The sequence below is a fragment of the Schistocerca americana genome, chromosome X (genome assembly GCF_021461395.2).
Source record: "Schistocerca americana isolate TAMUIC-IGC-003095 chromosome X, iqSchAmer2.1, whole genome shotgun sequence".
Classification (NCBI taxonomy): Eukaryota; Metazoa; Arthropoda; class Insecta; order Orthoptera; family Acrididae; genus Schistocerca; species Schistocerca americana.
In genome coordinates this window covers 790269019-790288819 of record NC_060130.1, presented here as the reverse complement: position 1 = coordinate 790288819, position 19801 = coordinate 790269019, and the positions used below count along the sequence as shown (strand labels likewise).

The 19801-nt window shown below is 43.3% G+C and overlaps 1 protein-coding gene across 2 annotated transcripts in view; it reads left to right on the top strand.

Moving 5' to 3' along the window:
- Positions 1-19801, top strand: part of LOC124555251 — a 532173-nt gene that overhangs the window by 196418 nt on the left and 315954 nt on the right. For both annotated transcript variants that reach the window (XM_047129116.1, XM_047129115.1), the window contains exon 2: positions 10901-11044. In XM_047129116.1, the coding sequence (XP_046985072.1) occupies positions 10901-11044 (144 nt within the window). The remainder of the gene's footprint in view (positions 1-10900; positions 11045-19801) is intronic.

Here is a 19801-nt window from a genome sequence, read left to right as displayed (position 1 = left end):
TTGAACTACCCTGCGAAGTCGTGGCGGATTGTTAGCCTTTTACACTTTATTTACTTCTATAGGGTGGATTCTTATATGATTCCTGCAGAGACCGTGCATACATAGGTGATTCATCATGTGATGAGCAATGAATACTTTGTGGACAGCCTTTGTTGTCAACTTTTTTGATTCACAAATAGGGTACAAATATGAGGATTTCTTGGATTTAGTAACATATTTATATGTCTCCAAGTAATCTAGTTCATTCATCACATTCATCAAGGTATGTAACAAAATTGCCAGAAAAAGGTTTCCAATGCTCTTTGAAGGCTCTTCGAAATTCTGTAAAATATCGCAGCAAAGATATCATTCTTCAAAGGCTGTGTAGCAGGTTCTCATGTATCTGAAGAACCTAATTACAAGCAAATATTTTCCTCTCGTATTCAGGTGGAAAGAGGGACAGCCTTTCCACAGTTACGTCCAGTTTAATTACTACTGCACACGAGTACTCACAACAAAAGCGGTGCTGGAACACACATGCCATCGTCGTAAGGTGAGGGCACATGCACTCTGTAATGAAGACGACATGTTTTCCCGTCCTCCACAGTAAATGAACCATTCAGGTTCTGGAGCCAAACATTCATTGCTTGCTTGCAGCAGCTATGCACTGAACAAGATTCTCGAAGTCGACCACATGTAAGAATTTAGCGCCAGTAGAAAAGAAGAGCAATGTTGCCACAGCTAGCGAAAAAAGAGAACTTTTTGACTTGTGGATACTATAATATACACTGAAGAGCCAAAGAAAGTGGTACACAAACCTAATACCGTGTAGGTCCCCCGAGCACGCCGAAGTGCTGCAATACGACGTGGCATGGACTCGACTAATATCTGAAGTAGTGCTGGAGGGACCTGACACCATGAATCCTGCAGGGCTGTCCACAAATCCATAAGAGTACAAGTGGGTGGAGATATCTTCTGAACAGTACGTTGTAAGCCACCCGAGATATGCTCAATAATGTTCATGTCTCGGGAGACTAGTGACCAGCGGAAGTTTTTAAACTCAGAAGAGTTTTCTAGCCACACTGTTGCAATTCTGGACGTGTGGGGTGGCGCATTGTCCTGTTGGAATTGCCCAAGTCCGTCGGAATGCCCAATGGACATGAATGGATGCAGGTGATCAGACAGGATGCTTACGAACGTGTCAACTGTCAGAGTCGTATCTAGACGTATCAGAGGTCCCATATCACTCCAGCTGCATACGCCCTACAGCATTGCAGAACCTCCACCAGCTTGAACAGTCCCCTGCTGACGTGCCGGGTCCATGGAATCATGAGGTTGTCGCCATACCGTCCATCCGCTCGATACAATCTGAAATGAGACTCGTCCAACCAAGCAACATGTTTACAGTCATTAACAATCAAATGTCGGTGTTGACTGGCCCAGGCGAGGCGTAAACCCTTGTGTCGTGCAGTCATCAAGGGTACACGAGTGGGTCTTCGGCTCCGAAAGCCCATATCGATGATGTTCCGTTGAATGGTTCGCACGGTGACACTTCTTGATGGCCGAGAATTGAACTCTGCAGCATTTGCGGAAGGTTTGCACTTCCGTCACGTTGAACGATTCTCTTCAGTCGTAGTTGGTCCCGTTCTTGCAGGATCTTTTTCCGGCCACAGCGATGTTGGAGACTTGATGTTTTACCGGATTCCTGATAATCACGGTACACTCGTGAAATGGTCGTACGGGAAATCCCCACATCATCGCTACCTCGGAGATGCTGTGTCCCCTCGCTCGTGCGCCGACTATAACACCACGTTCAAATTCACTTAAATCTTGATAACCTGCCAGGGTAGCAGCAGTAACCGATCTAACAAGTGCGCCAGACACTTGTTATCTTATACAGACGTTGCCTACAGCAGCGCCGTATTCTGCCTGCTTACATACCTCTGTATTTGAAAACGCATGCTTCTACCAGTTTCTCTGGCGCTTCAGGGTACGTTTCCCTACAAACTAGATTAAATAACCTCTAGGATCCGTCCTAGTATTTGTGCATTTGTACTTTAGGCTCTTTCAGTTACAGATCTCAGCTTATCAATTGTTTACACTACGATATCCGGAAAGAGCAAACCATTTTATGCTCTGTTGTAGATTTGCCGATCATAGCTTAAAGATGACATTTCTTCTTAGTCTCTGCAGCAGTCGCATTTGCTGTCATGTAAGCTGCATCCAGTGAAAATTGTGCCCAAAGAAGTTCGAAAGAAGGTGCATTAATTCCTAAGTCCGAACTTCGCAACGCGGCTGGCAGGTAGAACAGCCGATGGTTCTTGAATGATGTTTTAATTTGTGATAACTACTGATGAAGAGGAACGAAGATGCTCGAACAACTACTGCAATATCAAATTTTTTACAAATAGAAATGACCGCAATTTATTTTATCATCTCCCTGACACAATCACAAAATCTTTACTTGTGACCAGATTTTCAGAAATTTCAGTCGAAATCCAAAAAAATCAAATTACAAAACGGAACTCAAATATCGCATAAATTACAATATGGTCCATACCCGTGGATCAGCACATGTTACATGTAAAGCACGTAAGATACTTTGTCTTTTTAACCAAAAGGCCACGAGTATGAACATATATAGGAGACATAAGCTGTACATAGCTTCTGCTCCAACTCCTAGAACCATATGCGCGCATTCTCTGTATGTGTCTTCAAAAGATGGAAACAGTCTCGTTCATACCGTGAATATTACCAAGTATAAGATATATGAGCATTATAAAATTTTATATAAGGTAAGATATACTTCAGAAGGATGCAACTTACGTAATAACGAACAATACAGTTTAACGTGATAATGTACATCATGATCTTTTATATATAGAAAGCGTTTACAACATAAAAGAAGGAAAATCAGGATTTCATCTTTAAACCACTAGGATCAGTGCTATTTGCAAATGTAAGAGTGCTTGAGGTAGAATGTTATGTCGACTATTGGAGGCGCTCTTCTCCCCGTAGCAGGAAGTTTACGTAGCTGGTGAGTTGCAGGGAGGCACAGCACCTCACTGTGAGCACCAGCCGCCTCTAGCAGAAATAAATCTCACCCCCTGGCTGGGCTGAGCAGATCATCATAAATGTTAAAACGGGTGTTAGTAGCAAATTCAGTTTGGTCATTACGCAGTCTTTCAGGCTCCTTTCTTTTTGCAGCGTAGGTCTCCAGTTCTAACCGTCGAGTTGCATGCCTTTTCCTACTTTATGCTTCATTTCCATTTGTACTTTGGTGTGATCTATGATAAGTTTCTTCTTATCAAATCCCAATATAATGCAATTTTGTTGTTCCACACTGATGCTCCTTTGAACTAAGAACCTTACAATATTTGGTCATAAACATTCCTCGGCAATACGTCAATTTCTGTTTTGATCAGCGCCAAATCACAGTCTTGTTTACTTTCTTTCTCTTTAGGATATACGAGTACTCTTCATCAAACCCACATGGCTGACCGTGGCTGGTCTTTGACACTACTATATAGAACCTATAATCACACAAACACAAAAGACGGACGAACTGAACACCACGAAAATTAGAGTCGAACAAAGGGTAGTTGCTCAAGCGGTCATCCACTAGGATGAATTGGGAGTGTCCAAGGGCAGATAAATGGTGACACTCCCATCCGCCGGAGGTTCGAGTCCTCTCTCTGGCATGGGGGTGTGTGTTGTTCTTAGCATAACTTAGTTTAAGTAGTGTGTAAGTCTAGGAACCGATGACATCAGTAGTTTGGTCCCTTAGGAATTCACGCACACATTTTTAGATGGTGACACATAAATAGCATTCCTGTGGACGAAGACTATCGGGATGCAAGTACGACTTGACTTAGTAGCAGGTAGCTTCCAGAAATACTAAGCGCAAAGTTCACATATTTTTATATGGGTGCGGTTTTCATTATCCGTCACATTTATAGGAGTTATCAAAAAGAACCGTAAGTATGTTAACCTACGATTACTGCTAGGTTCTTCAAATTCATATCACCTGCTGGTCTCGTTAAGAAAAGTACAAACAAGATATGTTGTTAATGATTTATTGCGGACAGATTCTCCTCTGGCCCTGATTTTCGTGACTACGACGTAATCCGCTGTTACAGAGCGAATCCGCTCTCACATGCAGCGATCCGATACGCGGCTGTGTGGTGCATTCTAGCAGCTAGTATAAAGTGGACCCATTCGAATACTGATATTGAAGAGATATCTCAGGGAGCACGTGGAAACTCGAGGACGTCTCCAGTATTTTGATATGTCAGAGTCATGTGGACTCAGACAAGGACGACCAGTGTGTGGGGGAGCAGAAAAGTTACGATCGCATCTTTTGTTCCGATTCCTGACTCGAATAGATCTGCTGCGAGAAAAAAGTCTCCTAAATCAACCAAATTGTGGGAGAATCGCCCGAGATGGAAAAAAAACATGTGGGTCCGATTTAATTCTTCCGATCATAAGCTGGAGTAACAAAAGTGTACAGAACGACACTGTTTGCGTAGACCAAGTGTGGCACCACAATGTGCAGTGGTTATTCTAACGGTTATCCCTAAACATGCCTAAACACTTTCGAGAATGCCAATAAGAATTATCTCAACGAGTTGGTAGGAAAACTGTTGGCCGAGTGGTTCTAGGCGCTTCAGTCTGGAACCGCGCGACCGCTACGGTTGCAGGTTCGAATCCTGCCTCGGGCATGGATGTGTGTGATGTCCTTAGGTTAGTTAGGTTTAAGTAGTTCTAACAAGGTAACCTCCCCATCGCACCCCCCTCAGATTCATCTACATCTACATCTACATTGATACTCCGCAAGCCACCCAACGGTGTGTGGCGGAGGGCACCTTACGTGCCACTGTCATTACCTCCCTTTCCTGTTCCAGTCGCGTATGGTTCGCGGGAAGAACGACTGTCTGAAAGCCTCCGTGCGCGCTCTAATCTCTCTAATTTTACATTCGTGATCTCCTCGGGAAGTATAAGTAGGGGGAAGCAATATATTCGATACCTCATCCAGAAACGCATCCTCTCGAAACCTGGCGAGCAAGCTACACCGCGATGCAGAGCGCCTCTCTTGCAGAGTCTGCCACTTGAGTTTATTAAACATCTCCGTAACGCTATCACGGTTACCAAATAACCCAGTGACGAAACGCGCCGCTCTTCTTTGGATCTTCTCTATCTCCTCCGTCAATCCGACCTGGTACGGATCCCACACTGATGAGCAATACTCAAGTATAGGTCGAACGAGTGTTTTGTAAGCCACCTCCTTTGTTGATGGACTACATTTTCTAAGCACTCTCCCAATGAATCTCAACCTGGTACCCGCCTTACCAACAATTAGTTTTATATGATCATTCCACTTCAAATCGTTCCGTACGCATACTCCCAGATATTTTACAGAAGTAACTGCTACCAGTGTTTGTTCCGCTATCATATAATCATACAATAAAGGATCCTTCTTTCTATGTATTCGCAATACATTACATTTGTCTATGTTAAGGGTCAGTTGCCACTCCCTGCACCAAGTGCCTATCCGCTGCAGATCTTCCTGTATTTCGCTACAATTTTCTAATGCAGCAACTTCTCTGTATACTACAGCATCATCCGCGAAAAGCCGCATGGAACTTCCGACACTATCTACTAGGTCATTTATATATATTGTGAAAAGCAATGGTCCCATAACACTCCCCTGTGGCACGCCAGAGGTTACTTTAACGTCTGTAGACGTCTCTCCATTGATAACAACATGCTGTGTTCTGTTTGCCAAAAACTCCTCAATCCAGCCACACAGCTGGTCTGATATTCCGTAGGCTCTTACTTTGCTTATCAGGCGACAGTGCGGAACTGTATCGAACGCCTTCCGGAAGTCAAGAAAAATAGCATCTACCTGGGAGCCTGTATCTAATATTTTCTGGGTCTCATGAACAAATAAGGCGAGTTGGGTCTCACACGATCGCTGTTTCCGGAATCCATGTTGATTCCTACATAGTAGATTCTGGGTTTCCAGAAATGACATGAAACGCGAGCAAAAAACATGTTCTAAAATTCTACAAGAGATCGACGTAAGAGATATAGGTCTATAGTTTTGCGCATCTGCTCGACGACCCTTCTTGAAGACTGGGACTATCTGTGCTCTTTTCCAATCATTTGGAACCCTCCGTTCCTCTAGAGACTTGCGGTACACGGCTGTTAGAAGGGGGGAAGTTCTTTCGCGTACTCTGTGTAGAATCGAATTGGTATCCCGTCAGGTCCAGTGGACTTTCCTCTATTGAGTGATTCCAGTTGCTTTTCTATTCCTTGGACACTTATTTCAATGTCAGCCATTTTTTCGTTTGTGCGAGGATTTAGAGAAGGAACTGCAGTGCGGTCTTCCTCTGTGAAACAGCTTTGGAAAAAGGTGTTTAGTATTTCAGCTTTACGCGTGTCATCCTCTGTTTCAATGCCATCATCATCCCGTAGTGTCTGGATATGCTGTTTCGAGCCACTTACTGATTTAACGTAAGACCAGAACTTCCTAGGATTTTCTGTCAAGTCGGTACATAGAATTTTACTTTCGAATTCAATGAACGCTTCACGCATAGCCCTCCTTACGCTAACTTTGACATCGTTTAGCTTCTGTTTGTCTGAGAGGTTTTGGCTGCGTTTAAACTTGGAGTGAAGCTCTCTTTGCTTTCGCAGTAGTTTCCTAACTTTGTTGTTGTACCACGGTGGGTTTTTCCCGTCCCTCACAGTTTTACTCGGCACGTACCTGTCTAAAACGCATTTTACGATTGCCTTGAACTTTTTCCATAAACACTCAACATTGTCAGCGTCGGAACAGAAATTTTCGTTTTGATCTGTTAGGTAGTCTGAAATCTGCCTTCTATTACTCTTGCTAAACAGATAAACCTTCCTCCCTTTTTTTATATTCCTATTAACTTCCATATTCAGGGATGCTGCAACGGCCTTATGATCACTGATTCCCTGTTCTGTACATACAGATTCGAAAAGTTCGGGTCTGTTTGTTATCAGTAGGTCCAATATGTTATCTCCACGAGTCGGTTCTCTGTTTAAGTTATAAGTTGGCACAGTGGATAGGCCTTGAATAACTGAACACAGATCAATTGAGAAAACAGGAAGAAGTTGTGTAGAACTGTGAAAAAATAAGCAAAATATACAAACTGAGTAGTTCATGGGAACATATGCAACATCAAGGACTACGGATCGCTGCAGCGCCGTGGTCTCGTGGTAACGTGAGCAGCTGCGGCACGAAAGGTCCTTGGTTCAAATCTTCCATTGAGTGAAAATTTTTATTTTTTATTGTCAGTTTATGTGACAAACTCTTTTGTTTTCATCACTTTTTTGGGAGTGATTATCACATCCACAAGAAAACCTAAATCGGGCAAGGTAGAAGAATCGCCAAGTGTACAAGTTAGGTGGGTCGACAACATATTCCTGTCATGTGGTGCACATGCCGTCACCAGTGTCGTATAGAATATATCAGATGTGTTTTCCTGTGGAGGAATCGGTTGACCTATGACCTTGCGATCAAATGTTTTCGGTTCCCATTGGAGAGGCACGTGCTTTCGTCTACTAATCGCACGGTTTTGCGATGCGGTCGCAAAACACAGACACTAAACTTACTACAGTGAACAGAGACGTCAATGAACGAATGGACAGATAATAACTATGCAAAAATAAATAAAGTAAAATTTTCACTCCAGGGAAGATTTGAACCTAGGACCTCTCGTTCTGCAGCTGCTCACGCTACCACGGGACCACGGCGCTCCTAAGCTCACAGTCCATGATGTTGCCTATGTGGCCCGTGGACTACTCAGTTTGTATATTTTGTTTGTTTTTTCACAGTTCCACACAACTTCTTCCTGTTTTCTCAATTGATCTGTGTTCAGTTATTCAAGGCCTATCCACTGTGCCAACTTATAACTAAATCTGAGGGGGGTGCGATGGGGAGGTTCCCTTGTAAGTTCTACGGGACTGATGACCTAAGATGTTAAGTCCCATAGTGCTCAGAGCCATTTGAACCATTTGAAGTAAAACTGTTCTGGAAAAAGGCAGGCTGATTTTTCTGAGGATTCCTTGAGTCTCGTTCGGTGAATGCTGCAAAGGCTCCTAAAAAAATTTAAAAAACTTCGCCTAAATGGCAGGTCAGAGCAAGTTTCGGTCTCCCACCGAAGTATGTTTGTATTCTTCGGGACTATCACTAATTTAACCTTTTTATGCTTTATGACTCGCATATTTTTGTGTTTCGACTAAGTTATTTCAGTTTCTTTTATTTCCTTCTTTGCCCTTTCACATTTCTCTACGGGGTCGGCATTGTTACAGAACGGTTTTGGCAGTGTTAGTAGCAGTTGGTGACCGGATGCCCTTCTTGACGACGAGTTTGTGTACCCTATCTGTCTACGTCTGGTGTAATCTCGTATTCACGTGTGACAACGTTTTCTAAGTGTTTGCGTAGTGTGTATCCGAGGCGGCAGTCGCTAATCCGCGAGGCGGATTCGATCCGGGGCTGGTTTGCCTCTCCGAGTCCTGTAAGTTAGCTAAGGCGCTCTCAGCTATCTGGGCAGGTCATGTCATTTCATTGCATACTGTAATAAATGAAAATTATACTTTCGATACGTAAGTAGATGCGGAATTATAAGTGAAACACGAGTTGCAATGTTGTTTTGAAACTTAACTAGGATGCGAATACAACATCTAATTAAAGTCCATAAGTCATTCCTTATCACACAACTAATTTCGTGCCTTTCTACACTTTCATCACTGATTCCTTAGGCAGTTAAGAGCTGTCGGGTTTTCTTACGGACGTAAGATAATGAAAGCTTTAATTATCACTTCGAAAAAAATAAAGTTACGTAATTACCTTTTGTGTTTCTCCGGGTATATCTCATCAGTGGTGGTACACATTGAAATCTCCACGCGATCGTATCGTAGTATGCCACTAGAGGAGACAGAACAATGTGTCGCAGCCCACTGATAAAGTGGAGTATCGTGCGGTAATTCGTTTTCAACAGCGGAGGAAATCTCGCGTGTGTGCTGGGCCACTCCAGTGGGTTAAAGAAGTCATCTGAATTGACCTGACACAGGTGCAAGATTTCCGCTGCGGACGAAAAGAAATTACCGTACGTATCTGCTGAGGGTCGATAGCATGTATTGCACAAACACTGCCCGACAGAAAAAGTAAAGCACCCAGAATGGAAGGAGCAAATGAAAGGGAACTTCACGGGTTGAGAGGGTGATTCCAATATCGAGTGAAACTGATAAAGAACTTTGGCGTATGAGCCAACTTATCACAATTACTTTGCATCCTCTCTGGCCTGGATGTGTGCACTGATTCGATCTGGAAGAGTATTATGAAGCCTCTGTATTCCCTCTTGTGGCACGCTGGCCCACAACTATTGTAACTGGTCCTTGATGTCGTGGATTCTGGCAATGGGGCGGAGTTGACGTCCGCACTGATACCACATATTTTCTACGGGAGGCATATCTATGAATCTTTCTGACCATGGGAGTACTTCAAGATCGCCCAGACAGTTCATAGAAACACGTGCCACGTGTGGACGAGAATTGTCCTGTTAAAAACTGACGACACGATACTCTTGCATGAGACGTAACACATGACGAAGTAGAATGAACGTGACGTATCGTTGTGTCGGCCGCGCGGGATTAGCCGAGCGGCCTTGGGCGCTGCAGTCATGGACCGTGCGGCTGGTCCCGGCGGAGATTCGAGTCCTCCCTCGGGCGTGGGTATGTGTGTTTGTCTTTAGGATAATTTAGGTTAAGTAGTGTGTAAGCTTAGGGACTGATGACCTTAGCAGTTAAGTCCCATAAGATTTCACACACATTTGAACATATGAATCACTTTTTGAACTTCTTTGGAGAGTGGCTGGTCGTGTTGATATTCGTCCAGATGTCCGGTAGCCTCTGCAATGCGCCACTTGCACCAACAGGTTTCCCCAGCCGGACAAGTTTGGTGTTGTGGGTGGTCATCCGTCGAACACTTGTGGAAATACGTTGCCCAAATTGCCTTCTTCATCTGTTCCACCGAAATGGAATGCCGTCGGATTGCCAAGCCGTAGTACGTCGTAAGCTCCTTGATCACTTTATCAGTTTTAGTAATGGGCAAGCACATAGAATATTTTTTCGCGGCTACAAAGTCGAAATTCCCGAAAAAAAACTGGTGCGTGAGAATGGTCGATTTCAGACAGGTGCATTTTTTTGTTCAACCGCGAATAACAAACATTAGGATAGTTTAGGTTATGTAGTGTGTAAGCTTAGGAACTGATGACCTTAGCAGTTAGGTCCCATAAGATTTCACACACATTTGAACGTTCTTTTCTGCATCGTTGTGTCGTCAGAATTTCCTCATTCACTATCAGCAGTGGTCTGAAGTCATACGGGATGGCTCTCTACACCACGAGTAACACCGCTGTGCCTGTCCAAAACATCGCAAGAAAGAGATCTCTCCCCAGGTCGCCGCCATGCTCGCCGACGATGGTCATTCAGAGTAGTGCAAGACCACAGCTAATGGGTGAACGTACTGTGACCACCATTCACGAACACTCCATGCTTCCCAAACGCAGTCGTTTGTCTTTTGGTGGTAACGGCAGCATATACCCACGTGCCTTTAATTCCCTCCAATCAATATTGCAGCTAGTGCACACGAATAATGCTGATGTACACTGGTGGTCTTCCTACCTGTCATAGAGAATCGTATCTGTAATCATTTAAGTACTCGCTGATGGTGTGTACGTAGGTAAAATTACATTGACATCCGACCATGTGTTCTGGGTGCTTAACTTTTCTTTCCGGCACTCTGCTTCAGCTTATTGTTATTGTGAACTTGTGTAGCTACTGTAAGAGCGTGGAGCGTGCAGGTGTGAGCATGTTGTGGTGGTATTTGCAGAAGATGGCGAGGAGGCGACGCGTCCGCGTGCCGGAGGCGGCGGCGGCGGCTCGGCGGGGCGCGGCCACAGCCCGTACCGTCCCCACGCGCCGCAGTCGCAGCCGCAGCCTCCGCCCCCGAGCCGTACCATCTCCTTTAACGACGGTAAGTCACACCATACATTTTAGCGCACCTTACAAGGCACCGCTGGCCATCAACATTCTCTCTCTCTCTCTCTATTTGTTTAGTCGGTTCCGACTCTTCGTGACCCCATGAACCAAATCACGCCACTTTTTCCTGTCTTGCACTTTCTCCCGTAGACCTTCCAGGTTGGAACATATTGCTTCTGTGATGCCATCGATCCATCTCATCCTCTGACGTCCTCTTCTTCTAGTTCCTTCGATCTTCCTCAGCATTAATGATTTTTCCAGCGAGGCATGCCTTCGCATACAAACGTCTCAAAAATGAGATCGACAGGAAGTGCAAAATGCCTAAGCAGGCATGGCTAGAGGACAAATGTAAGGATGTAGAGGCTTATCTCACTAGGGGTAAGATAGATACAGCCTACAGGAAAATTAAAGAGACCTTTGGAGAAAAGAGAGCCACTTGTATGAATAACAAGAGCTCAGATGGAAACCCAGTTCTAAGCAAAGAGGGGAAAGCAGAAAGGTGGAAGGAGTATACAGAGGGTCTATACAAGGGCGATGTACTTGAGGACAATATTATGGAAATGGAAGAGGATGTAGATAAAGATGAAGTGGGAGATACGATACTGCGTGAAGAGTTTGACAGAGCACTGAAAGACCTGAGTCGAAACAAGGCCCCGGGAGTAGACAACATTCCATTAGAACTACTGACGGCCTTGGGAGAGCCAGTCCTGACAAAACTCTACCATCTGGTGAGCAAGATGTACGAGACAGGCGAAATACCCTCAGACTTCAAGAAGAATATAATAATTCCAATCCCAAAGAATGTAGGTGTTGACAGATGTGAAAATTACCGAAAGATCAGTTTAATAAGTCACAGCTGCAAAATACTAACGCGAATTATTTACAGACGAATGGAAAAACTGGTAGAAGCCGACCTCGGGGAAGATCAGTTTGGATTCCATAGAAATGTTGGAACACATGAGGCAATACTGACCTTACGACTTATCTTAGAAGGAAGATTAAGTAAAGACAAACCTACGTTTCTAGCATTTGTAGACTTAGAGAAAGCTTTTGACAATGCTGACTGGAATACTCTCTTTCAAATTCTTAAGGTGGCAAGGGTAAAATACAGGGAGCGAAAGGGTATTTACAATTTGTACAGAAACCAGATGGCAGTTATAAGAGTCGAGGGACATGAAAGGGAAGCATTGGTTGGGAAGGGAGTGAGACAGGGTTGTAGCCTCTCCCCGATGTTATTCAATCTGTATATTGAGCAAGCAGTAAAGGAAACAAAAGAAAAATTTGGAGTAGGTATTAAAATCCAGGGAGAAGAAATAAAAACTTTGAGGTTCGCTGATGACATTGTAATTCTGTCAGAGACAGCAAAGGACTTGCAAGAGCAGTTGAACGGAATGGACAGTATCTTGAAAGGAGGATATAAGATGAACATCAACAAAAGAAAAACGAGGATGATGGAATGTAGTCGAATTAAGTCGGGTGATGCTGAGGGAATTAGATTAGGAAATGAGACACTTAAAGTAGTAAAGGAGTTTTGCTATTTGGGGAGCAAAATGACTGATGATGGTCGAAGTAGAGAGGATATAAAACGTAGACTGGCAATGGCAAAGAAAGCGTTTCTGAAGAAGAGAAATTTGTTAACATCGAGTATAGATTTAAGTGTCAGGATGTCGTTTCTGAAAGTATTTGTATGGAGTGTAGCCATGTATGGAAGTGAAACATGGACAATAAATAGTATGGACAAGAAGAGAATAGAAGCTTTTGAAATGTGGTGCTACAGAAGAATGTTGAAGATTAGGTGGGTAGATCACGTAACTAATGAGGAGGTATTGAATAGGATCGGGGAGAAGAGAAGTTTGTGGCACAACTTGACTAGAAGAAGGGATCGGTTGGTAGGACATGTCCTGAGGCATCAAGGGATCACAAATTTAGCATTGGAGGGCAGTGTGGAGGGTAAAAATCGTAGAGGGAGACCAAGAGATGAATACACTAAGCAGATTCAGGAGGATGTAGGTTGCAGTAGGTACTGGGAGATGAAGGAGCTTGCACAGGATAGATTAGCATGGAGAGCTGCATCAAACCAGTTTCAGGACTGAAGACCACAACAACAACAACATGCCTTCGCATTGTGTGTCCAAAGTAGGTCAACTTTTGTTTTAACATTAGGCCTTCCAGGGAGAAATCTGGTTTTATTTGCTCCAATATTAATCTGTTGGTTCTCTTTGCAGTCCATGGAACTCTATGAAGTTTCCCCCAACACCACAATTCGAAGGAGTCAATTCTTCGCCGTTCAGCCTTTCTAATGGTCCAGGCCTCACATCCATACATCACAACTGGAAAGACCATAGCCCTCACAATACGGATCTTTGTTGCTAGTGTTATATCTCTGGACCTTATAACCTTGTCAAGGTTTGACATCGCCTGTCTACCGAGCAACAGGCGTATCCGGATTTCATGACTGCGGAGATCTGGGAACCGAGGTAACTGATTGTGGTCACTACCTCAATGGTTTCTCCTGCTATATCCCACGAATTGGTGGGTGTAGTTGCCATAATTTTCGTTTTGTTCACATTCAGCTTAAGACTGGCCTTTTCACTTTCGTCTAGAGTGTTCTCAATTCTTCTTCACTTTCTGCCAACAGGATCGTATCATCCGCGTACCTGAGGTTGTTTACATTTATTCCAGCTATTTTAATTCCTTTTTCTCCTTCATCTAGCCTCGCATTCCACATAACATATTCTGCATACAGATTGAATAAGTACGGTGACAGTATGCAGCCTTGCCGGACCCCTTTCTGAATCTTTATCCATTTCGTTGTTCCATACATAGTTCTCACCATGGCTTCTTTGTCGAGGTATAAACTCCATATCGGATGAATGAGGTGATCCGGTACACCCATGTTTTTCAGTACGTTCCATAATTTGTTGTGATCGACGCAGTCAAAGGCTTTGGCGTAGTCAATACAGCAGAGGTACACATCTCTCTGGAATTCTCTTGCTTTTTCCATAATCCACCGAATGTTAGCAATTTGATCTCTAGTTCCTCTTCCTTTCCTAAATGCATGTTGTTCTTCAGGTAGCTCTGGATCTAGATATTGGCGAAGTCTATTTTGTAAGATTTTCAACATGACGTTGCTAGCATGTGAGATAAGTGTGATTGTTCGGTAATCTGAGCATTGTTCTACCTATACTGTCTACGCACAATAAGTAAAATTGAATTATTTTCTGTCGTTTAGGGTGTTGTAATGTTGATGGGTTTTCTGAACTATCCCAAGAAAACCCATCAACATTACAACACCCTAAACGACAGAAAATAATTCAGTTCTACTTATTGTGCGTAGACAGTATAGGAAGAACAATACGCCATTAAATTTGTAGTGGATTTGAGAGTATACGGGGTGCGAAACGTAACGGACATTGGCGCTACGTGTGGCAGCAACAATGGCTCTAAACAGGCTAAGTATCGAGTCGAACTGAGCTTGGATGACAGATACAGGTGCGCCATTCCATACTGCTGCAACTCTGTGCCAGAATCCGACTGTGTTGGTTGGCGAGTGGTGGGGTGCCAGTCTCTCGGCAACCTACGGCCGCACGTTTTCAGTGGGCGAGAGAACTGGAGAACGTGCTGACCAGTGTAAAAGTCGAACACCCCGTGTATGAAGGTACGCCAGGAGTGCACAGGCAGCACACGGTCTTGCGTTATCATGTTGAAAGATAATGTCACGGAGACTTCTGAGATAGGGCACCGCCACCGGTCTCAACACATCAGAAATGTAATGCCTGCTATCCACATTACCGGAAATGCTAATCAGAAGTACTAGTGGCACTCCATACCATAATACAAAGTACTGGACCCGTATGTCGATTATGAATTCAATCTGACTATGTTTGATCTCCTCTAAGGCTTCACATGATTCCTCTGTCGTGTACTGTACGCAGAACCGAGACAAGTCAGAAAAGACGATATGGTGCCGCTGCTGTTTCCACTGCTCTCGTTGGGCGAATAAATGTTGGCGCACTTCTCTCTGCTTCTCCTTCAAAGGAAGCCGCAACAAAGGCCGCCTTGCTGTCAGTCCGTGGTGCTCTAGATATCATCGCACTGTCCGTGTGGAGACTTGTCATACTGTAAACAGGCTGATTTTCTGAAGCAAGATACCTGACATGGCTTTACAACCCTGCGAGTTCGAGTGAACATTGTCTGTACTCTCGGGTGCTCGTCGCGGACGGACAAGTGTAGTGTAGGCAGTCTCCTTAGTTAATGGAGATTAATTGAAGGTTGTGTACCAAAAAAGTGAAAATCATTACTCAGTCACACACTACAGTTATAGTTCATGGAACTGAATAATATAAAGATTCTAAAAGCAGTTATCTGCATTGTGTAGCGTCTACTATACCTCAAGAGCATTCGCACTAGCAAGAATGAGTTAATGTGTAAGCACCTGTGATTGCAAACCCTCTTAACAATAAACATCGCAACTGAAAGAGTTAACATAGCTTAAGACAAAAAAATAATCATTAGCTTCCCACAGTACTATAGACGTTGAGTAATATAACAAGCCTGGACAAAATACATAAACATCCAATAATCACTGAAATAGTGTTCAAATATTTGATTCATATACAGGGTGGTCAAAAACAGTCTGAAACGCTTGTAAGAGTGTTAAAGGATAAGTTCTGCTGACAATTAATTACTAAGAAAAAAATTCGGTAGTGGTGCCGTTTCCGATTTAATTACCATTGACGTATGTCAATGAGGCCGTTCCGCGCGCACATTCAAGCGGCCAGCCAGATACAGTCAGCCAGTTGTTCTCATAGTATAGATAATAGCGCAGGAGAATGTTCAGCTTCTGGCTCGGGTTCCATCCTTATTACCGTCCCATGTCCAATTTATGTATTGCTCTCTTATTAGGCTTTAGCAAACCAAACGATGTACACGTTTGGCAACACCGTCTCTGGCGGGCCTCTTCAACTTGCACGGCAACGGCCTGATTCCCTAAAATCAACGCTAATAAATCGGAAAAGGCCCAAAATCTCGAATTTCTTCTTACAAATTATTTCTCAGCACAACCTACCCTGCAACACTCTTACGAACTTTTCAGACTGTTTCTGACCGACATGTACGGTACTTAATGTAACGGGGTTCACTTTCTAGTTTGTTACACATATTATAGCACTAAAAACACATCAATTAAACAAAGCTTGTTTGACATTATGGAAAGTGCGTGTTAATTGTGTCAATGTGATAATAAGCAGTATTAACCTCAGATTTGTTCTCACTCTGAAACGTCCCCTTTAAAAATTATGAATGACAGTGCTGGAAAAACTCTTACGTTATTTGATTTTCAAACAGCTGGGCAAAACGGAACGTACTCAGACATTTCTCTCTTTACTTATTCTGATCATCACTAAACTGACACACAATATTTTTAGCGCAACGCAATCTTTCAATAATCCCTACAAAAGAATGGCCCTGACTAACAATAACCTATACCTTTCATGAATCACTTACTTCACAAAAACCTTTGTTACTCGAACTACTGCAATACAGCGAGCGCCAATGCTGCCAGCTAAATAAAAGATTCTAACTACTGAAGGCACTAACTACTGATAGGCATATTTAGCAAATGAAAGATTTTAATGAAGAACAAACAATGAATTTACCTTAATAATGTTCAAAAGTCATCATATATATATATATATATATATATATATATATATATATATATATATATATATATATAATTTTGTGACATCCAGTTAAACAGATTTCCTTTTTCTGACGGACACACATCCAGATCGTCCTCTCAAAACTCTGGCATCTCTCCCCCCACATCCACCACTGCTGGCGGCTCACCTCCAACTGCACAACGCTACGCACTGTTCACATCCAACTGTCCAACACTACTCAAGCGAAATTCCAACAATGAGTCCAGCCAGCCACAGACTGCATACAGCGCAGTCAGCGAATTCCATACAGAGCACTACGTGGCGTTACCAACATAAAAACCTAAACAGCCTACTTACAACTCGAATTTAGTTACTACATCCACCTACTAATTACATATTGAGAACAATATCGTAACAGTAAACCCTTTTCTACTTCAGGTTTCATTGAACGATTTTGAACCGTCCCTAGTGGTTCCACTCTGTACAACAGAACAAAAATTGATGTCACACTACACTTCAATGGGATCAAACCACATTCAATAGGGTTGAACCCCCCGATGTCCTTAGAGAAGGGCTGATTCGTTCAGGGTGTGTCATTAATGTCGTAGGTTGTCAAGAACGTCGTTCTGTTGCACATAGCACTTTGAAATGCAGTTTTTCAACAGTAGTGAACGCGCCAACGGAAGCGGTGGTTTCATTGTTGTCCTTTATCCCACCTCCTGACTCTTTTTCGAGTCGATTCAGAGCGGCGATGTGTCTGAAACGTTTTCCTCGGCCACCCATGAGAAAATCGCGGGGTTTCAATTGTTTAAAAGCTGGGCGTCGCGATTGTGGCCTTCACCGCAGAAGCGTCAAGAGAAGGCACGAAATTGGGGGGACGGGGGAGGGGGGGGGGGGAGTGCGACGATTTTCCCACCTTGTGTCGTGTGACACGTCTACGATGGCGTTGGGCAGAACTGTGGTGAGATTTGGTGCCAATGTGACATCATTAACCCATCTTACACCTTACATGAACTTCTTACCTCTGTCCTTCTTTTCGCATGTGTCGACACCTTGACGTTTTATAGCCGCCGAGTCCGAGGGTGACGCCGCAGGGCACCACGCTTTTGTACCGTTACAGAAGAAAGTTTTAGACACATTAGAACCAAATTTCGAACTTCTGCAGCGCAGTGAACGAAAATGACAGGGTTTCAGAAAAGTGACCCTTTACTCTTTTGCACAGTATACTTCATTCTCATGAGCTTTAGGGCTATTATCACGATGTGCGAGCTAAACTTTCTGCAATTTCTGCCAATTTCATTTCGACCACAGTACGTAAGTACATCTCGCCTAATACCTACATCCTTAGTTCCAGTTCGTAACAAGATGTACATTGTAGTCTCAATTCCTCCTGCATTGTGTCCACAGATTAGGTGCATCATCGTGACAACACAACCAAAACAGCGTGATTCTCGCAGTTTGTTCGGTGTTGCACATCTTATGCATGGATCGTTCACTTTTTCCATTTTACTTCTTTTTTCACAGTTCAGTATATCTTCTTCTTGTCTTCATGCCAGATTTGTGTTCAGTTTTTGACGGGATATTCACTGGGCCACGTTAGTGCAAAATCTGAGGGGATGCGATGGGGAGTTTCCCTTGTAAGTATTTAGTCGAATTAACAACCTTTTGATTTGTATGATTTATCTTGTAACCGAAATTTAGTGGATTTCTTCTAATACTCAAGCGGATGACTTCACACTTTACACTATTTAGAGTCGATTTTTTGCCAACCATTGTCTGACTGATCTTCTATGCCTCCTCTATTGATCTCAAGCTGTTCGGAAAATTAAACTCTAATCACTATTCCTTTTTCTAAAAAATGACACTTCTTACAGTTAAGATGGCGGGCAGTTGTCTCGCTGAAATATTGTGCGGTTTCTACAATATTATCCGGCGTAATTCCCGGGAACCTATCAAGCAGATGCAGCGCCGGGAAAGCCTCAAACAGTACACATTTCCTATTACTGGTATTACCAGTGTAAATCTGTCGTCATCCAAATACATTTTATGTCCAAATATTCGACTTACTCGGGCAGTCTGTCTCTAAGAGTCAACTGCATCAAAACTTCTCGTTGTTAAAGTGTCTCTGATACCTGGTCAGAATAATAGCTCCGAAAAGAGCGATACTTCAGCGAACAACACATCGCAGTTTGCAATTCAAAGGTAACAGGTTGCTAGTATTTTCGCACGTTTCCCTGCGTTCATTTTGTCGCAGCTGCCGCAAGAGTTTTACGGTGGTTATGTTGTTCTCGACTCGTTTTATCTGCTAACGAGCTTGCAGTCCTACTTCACCTTTTTAACGGCGTCCTTTTTGCCAAGAGGAGGCGCTGTGGCACGAGTATTTGTCGGCGACGTACGTTTCTATCTCCATTTTTCTCGGAAATCTACGGTGCCAACCTTGGACTTGGGAATGACATCTTTAATGCTTTGCGGCCGGCGCTCTTCGTTAGATGCAGCCCAACAAACCAGTTCGCTCTTTTCCAACATCACTAGTGCATTCGTTGCTTTGTTGCAGAGCACTTATATGTTATCACGTATTGTCTCTATACGTCAAATGAACACTTTCCGAGTGTCGAACCTCTCAAATACTTGCATGGCAGCCCACTTGCTAGGTACGTGTATATCTGTTAACAGGCAAGTGCCAGCGAGCTAGCACAATGTTGATAAACATGTATCCACGGTCTTCTGATCGAGATATTCTGAATCTGGTTTTCGCCTCTTCAAAGTGAACGACGCCCGCTAGTCAATCTACATACATCTGTAAATTATAAGAAATATCTCCTAACTTGGCGAAAAAGACTGTATTCAATTAGAAAAAATGCAGGTATCGGAGAAATAGAGAACAAGTTGCTAATAAGACGACTATGACATTATCTGGACCTTACGTGAGTAGAAATTGCCAGTACATGCTATCGAATTCCATATTCTACATTATACTTCCGTTCACAGCAGTCTCCAACAATACCCAGTGATTCGCTATATTCTTAAATACTCTGAGGAAAATGGAAAGTTACACCATCAAGCACTAATTCTATATTTATCAAGTAATT